This window comes from Tripterygium wilfordii, chromosome 14 (assembly GCF_013401445.1).
Source record: "Tripterygium wilfordii isolate XIE 37 chromosome 14, ASM1340144v1, whole genome shotgun sequence".
NCBI classification, from domain to species: domain Eukaryota; kingdom Viridiplantae; phylum Streptophyta; class Magnoliopsida; order Celastrales; family Celastraceae; genus Tripterygium; species Tripterygium wilfordii.
Genome location: NC_052245.1, coordinates 4,311,841 through 4,317,957, shown reverse-complemented (window position 1 = coordinate 4,317,957; position 6,117 = coordinate 4,311,841). Strand labels below are relative to the sequence as shown.

The following is a 6,117-nucleotide window of genomic DNA, read 5'->3' as shown; positions in this document are numbered from 1 at the left end:
ATATTACAGAACAAGTTAAATCTCATAATTAATTGTATAATTCCATTCTGAAAATTATTGCAAAAATAATATTGCATAAAACTAAATCCTTCTCGAGTAGCAGTGGTACAACTGTACAAGATTGTCATCCAAAATACATATAGATATACATATATACATATTGTATGGTAAGTAAATAACAAACACTTCAAAGTTCCCTGGTTAATATATTAGTTCATGATCTTCTTCACATAACTTGCTCTCACGTCACAGACTCACAGGTCGTTGTTTGTAGCATCATCGCAGCCTTTGGTGGCCTTATGTTTAACGCCAAACATGGGCATCAAGAAACACCACGTACATGAACACAACTACTGCAAATACGACAATCAGTATCACCACTGTTGCTGACTTCCACCGTGATTTCGGAAAAAACTGAAGAGATTATCAGAGCACCACTGTCGCCGACTTACTGCCGTCCATCAGATCAGAACTAAGATTGCTATCTCCGACCATCAGATCGGAACGAAGGAAGACGCCAAGAAGGAGATCGCTGAATTTTGTGATCATATGGAAGCTGAGTTTCAGATGAAACCTGTTCTTCAAGATCACGTCCTCAGGAGCTTCAAATCAATCCATGTTTTCAATGATAAGGTTCTTTATATTTATCTATTCGTAATCGCCCCATTCTTGCGACGGTAGTGGATTTTTGTTTGTGTTTTGCTACCTCTAACTATGTGTGGCCATGAAATAATTCGTTTCTTACTCTATGATTTTCTTCTTTTTACATGTATCTTTATTTATTTTTTCATTTATTTTTCATTTTCGATCACTATGCATTCATATGGATTAAGATGCTCCCATACATGCATTTCTTTGGAACTGGGGAAGAGTGGCTAAATCTATTGGTTTTGGAAAGGGCAAAAGAATATATATCTTAATTTTTATAATTCCATTTAGTGTTGAGCAAGATTCGATTCGATTGTTGTGTACTACTTTTTTGATCTTTTGTAGTTTCTGGTTATCCTCTTTTGCAGTATTTTCATTGTCAAATCTATTGACTTAAATCAATGGAATAACCTATTTTATTGATTAAATCAATGGAACAACACTATTCTATTGATTAAATAAATGGAATAACGAATTTCGTCTCAGTTTTCGCCTAATTTATTGTTTTAAAAAACAATTGAATTACTTGATGAATAGATAAAACACTCTTGTTCAGTGTTTTAACCTCAATTTCATTATTTTAACTAACTATAAATATGTTTTCATACCTCATTGTTTTAATATGTCCGAGAGCTTTAATGCGAAGATTTTGCCATTTCGAAGCAAGTCTATCATATCCGTGCTAGAGGATTTGTAGGATGAAGCAATGGCAAAACATGTCAGGATTAGAGATCGAGACGATGCAAAGGTGTTGGACAAGAGTTGTTCCTAGAGTGCATTCAAAGCTGAAGGAGGAGACAAAGAAGAGAACAAAATGGAGTTCACAATGATCTGGTGACGCAGGACATTCAATGTTTCGAGTATATACTAACATTGTCATTAATATATATGTTACATGCATATCAGAGCAATTTGTGATTAACGTGAAGTATTCAACATGTACATGCAGGGTATGATGCAAACGGATTCATAAATTGGAATGTGACAATTTATTTAGTAAGGATATCTTGATACTAGAAAGGCAATATGAGAATCACTCTCAAGAATAATGGAATCACTCCTACGAATCTCTCCTATTACACAATACATAATCTCTTCAAATCAAAATAAGGTAATCATCCCATCCTAAAACAAGACTTAAATAGTAAAATAAGACTTCAATACGTCCCTATTGTAGTGCTGGAAGTAAGCACCTTATTCTGACAGTTGCTAATCTTCCGCCTCCATCAATTCCATGGTCAAATATGCTGGTCTTCCACCACGATCTCCTCCCCTAATCCAATGATTTGACTTCCCATATTTGTCTCTATGAATTCATTGAGCCTTTGCTGGATATGTGCAATGATAGCCTCTTCAATCTTAATGTCAACTTGCTGGGCTTGAAGAACTTGAGTCTTTGAGAAACAGTCAAACATGTTAGTTAGTTAATCAACGACTTTGCGGGATATTTGGTTGGTGTTTTGAGAGGAAATGAGGGTGAGATTAGATATTCTCCTATTTGATTGAGTTTTAGAGGGTGGGATCTCAAACTCATTCCACCCTCTATTCTCCCTTGTGGAGAATAACCAAGCTCACCAAAATGGTGAGAATGACTATTCTCCACAAAGGATAATGAGTTTTGATGTGTAAAATACTTTTTTACACTTGTTATAAAATATTATTTTACTTTCTAAAAAGAAAAAAAAATGATACTATAGACATTGTACTATTATTATTCTTACATTCATGCTCACCTCACACAATTATGAACCAAATATCCTGTCTATCCATTCAAATATTTTTCTCAACCTTGACTTTGAAATATGTTGCATGCATAACTCTTGTTTTTGTTTTTTTAAACTTAAAAACAACACCATACAAATTTATGGTTTGTATATTATATAGGTGTATATTCATTTTTTGAGTTTTATATAAAGGTGGAAGACGCGTACATATGCTGTGTCGGTGTGTCGGAAAGTTCGAATAAAGTGGTGGGTTTGTTGCTTTGTTTTAGAGACTTTTATGATTAGAAGAAGCATGTTGCGTGCATGCCACAAGTAGAAGCCATATGGAGTAGAACAAAAGCAAAACAGAATTCCCCACACATCTTTTACTTTTGGAGTAGAAGTCAATCGCTTCATGTTTTATTAATTTCTTCTCTTCTTTTATAAATAGCTAGTTGGAGAAAGTCAAAAAATCCGTCTCCTTTCCCACAATCTCTTTATCTAATTGGCCAATTAGGGTTTACCAAATCATTAAGATTAATTTGTTTCACGGACCCTTTAATTTGATTGACAAATTTGTCACAAACAGAAAGAAAACGACCCCTTGACAAATTGCCATGCACCGCATATAGAATGCAAGAAGTCAATTCATTTATTTATTACTTTCTTATCAACTAATCAACCAATAAAGTCCTCGTTAAATGTCATTGTACTTGATGACACATATTGAGAGACACCCCATAGTCCCATGCACTCGCAATAGTCTACGTGTTAGGTCACCTGCCGACCCTCCCCAGGCTTTAGTCATACCTTTAGAAGGGCTCTATATAAACCCTGTCTAGTGTTCCACAGTTTTCAAACCAATCACAAGCACTATTTTCCTTTCCTGGCGATTGTATTCTCTAGTAAGCTAGGATTAATTATGGCTTTTTCTTCATTTCTCAAGGCTAATGTTGTGACTTTGGCCTTCCTAATTATTGTTCTCTTCATGGGGGGCACCAATGCTCAACTTTCAACCAATTTTTACTCCAAATCTTGCCCTAGACTCTTCGCCACCGTCAAGTCCACCGTGCAATCCGCCATTCAGAACGAGGCGCGAATGGGTGCCTCCCTCCTCCGCTTGTTCTTCCACGACTGCTTTGTTAATGTACGTAACAAATATATATGTATATATATATATATCCTAAAATGACTATACTAACGCGTGACGGTCAAGATTGGTGGACTAAATGAGGTTGATTATTTTATAATTAATTATTGTTAATTTGGTTTTGTTAATACTGATGATAGGGATGTGATGGTTCGGTACTATTAGACGACACATCTTCCTTCACCGGAGAGAAAAATGCTGTCCCGAACAGAAATTCGGCTAGAGGATTCGACGTAGTCGACAACATAAAATCTGCAGTTGAGAATGTTTGTTCTGGAGTTGTGTCTTGTGCTGACATACTTGCCATTGCTGCTCGAGACTCGGTTGGAATTGTAAGTCATTTTCCAACCTTACTTACCATTCTCTCTCTCTCTATATATATATATATTATATATATATATAATTAATTAAGATATGTATCAAATAGTCCCATTAAAAAATTATGTGGTGCTAAATGTTTGAACTATTGTAGCTTGGGGGGCCTACTTGGAATGTGAAACTTGGAAGAAGAGATTCTAGAACTGCAAGCCAATCAGCGGCCAATAATAGCATTCCACCACCAACTTCTAACCTAAACCAACTCATCAACAGCTTCAATTCTGTCGGCCTTTCCACAAGAGACATGGTTGCTTTGTCCGGTTAGTGTACAATTATATAATAATGATAGGGATTCCAACAATTGATATCTCAATTATCTCAGTTGTCGAATTGTACGCACAAAATTTTATATATATTATGTGGGACATATGGAGCCCACAAATTCACTTAGATCATGTGCGTCCAACTCAACAAATGAGATAATTGAGATATCAACTGTTGGGATCTTAAATCATTTTGGCCAATTATAACATTTTGGGTACTAATTCATGACATTTTTGAGATAACTAAACGTAGCATATATGTTCATATGAATTAGGATCTCACACAATTGGACAAGCAAGGTGCACATCATTTAGGGCTCGTATCTATAACGAGACCACCATAGACGCTTCCTTTGCACAAACCAGGAGATCGAACTGCCCTAGAACAGCAGGTTCCGGGGACAACAACTTGGCACCTCTTGATCTTCAGACTCCTACATCTTTTGAGAACAACTACTACAAGAACCTCATCAACAGGAGAGGGTTGCTTCATTCCGACCAGCAATTGTTCAACGGTGGATCAACCGACTCGATTGTCCGAACGTACAGCAACGATGAAAAGACGTTCAATTCTGATTTTGTTGCTGGCATGATCAAGATGGGAGATATTAGTCCACTCACTGGATCAAATGGAGAAATCAGAAAGAATTGTAGGAGGGCCAATTAAATTAAAAGGCTGTTTTGGCTATGTGTGGAGTTTTGAATAAAAAGTTGTGTCAAGTTTTTCCAATTTGTGTATGGTTATTTCATGGGATGACCATGTTATGTAACCATTTTCTATTAGAGTCATCGAGTCAGGTTTGTTTGGTAATTTTCAATTTTATTCTATAATAATAGGCAAAGCTTTTTTTAAAGACCTTTTGTTCTAGAGTAGAAACTGACAGTCTACCCGGCCTTTGGGGTCGAATTTCGGGCTTTACAATTCTTTAAAGTATATAATTCACATCTAAATATGGAAAAAAAAAAGTGTGGCATAATATAACACACCTCTCAAATCATTGAATTAAAATTGAACAATCTCTTATTCTAAATAAATTGCTGAGCCCCTAATTATTGGGGTTAGACGTAATTTGCCCATATGAGCTTTATGGCCGCAACAATCGACCCTGTCAATCCATTTTTGTGATTGGATAAAACCCTGGGCCATCCATGTAAGCCCAAGATACCTTTGTCGGGCTACTCAATTCATTGCTGGGTTAACTTCAAAGTTCAAAGTTCAAACAGAAATAGGAGTGACAGATGAGTTGGACCCAATTTTCCACGCCCAGTCTATCTGTTGGCCCATTTATGTGGATCGGTCTGCCATGCGGCCCATGCCTAGGCTAACCACTCTCGCTTGGACGCCCATGCCTTCTGAAAACATTGAAATATTGACTAATTGGAGGGAACAAAATGACCTAACCCAAATGGTCAGTGTATATAAAGTCGAACAGAAACCAAAACAATTTTAATTTGGGTACTGTTACACTACTAACTTTTGACCTAGCATACATGCACTATTGATCATTTGCATAACTAGGGATCACTAGTACCCAACTGAAAAAGGAAGACTCATATATATATATATATATATATATATACTGAAACGATAGTTACAGAAGAGCCTTAAGTTCATGAACAAGAGACCTTTTAAGAAATTGAAACGAATGTTTGTTAGGTATAAACTGTTGACACATTGTTGAGTAAGAGCTAGACCAGCTTTATAGAGATCCAAGACCAGGGTTTTACCATGCATGATCCATTGATATATATATATATATAGTCTAGGGTCCTTAGGAGTCACACACGCATGTGGGTGGGTTATATGGATTTGGGTGCCAGAAAACAACAGGGCGACTTGTTAGCCTCAGAATACGGGTCAAACAAGAAATGGGTACTGCTATTTCCTTCAAATTTAAGCAAAATTATTAATTAATTGATTAATTAAATTCCTTCTGAAGAGACACATTATTCATATATGCACTTCCTTTTCCCC

The 6,117-nt window shown here is 36.2% G+C and overlaps 1 protein-coding gene across 1 annotated transcript; it reads left to right on the top strand.

Moving 5' to 3' along the window:
• The first annotated feature begins 3,200 nt into the window (after positions 1-3,200).
• Positions 3,201-4,996, top strand: LOC120015277 (peroxidase 4-like). Its single transcript, XM_038867625.1, has 4 exons — positions 3,201-3,498; positions 3,642-3,833; positions 3,974-4,139; positions 4,418-4,996. The coding sequence occupies exons 1-4, from the start codon at positions 3,274-3,276 to the stop codon at positions 4,807-4,809; spliced, it is 975 nt and encodes a 324-aa protein (XP_038723553.1). The 5' UTR covers positions 3,201-3,273; the 3' UTR covers positions 4,810-4,996.
• Positions 4,997-6,117: the final 1,121 nt, after the last annotated feature.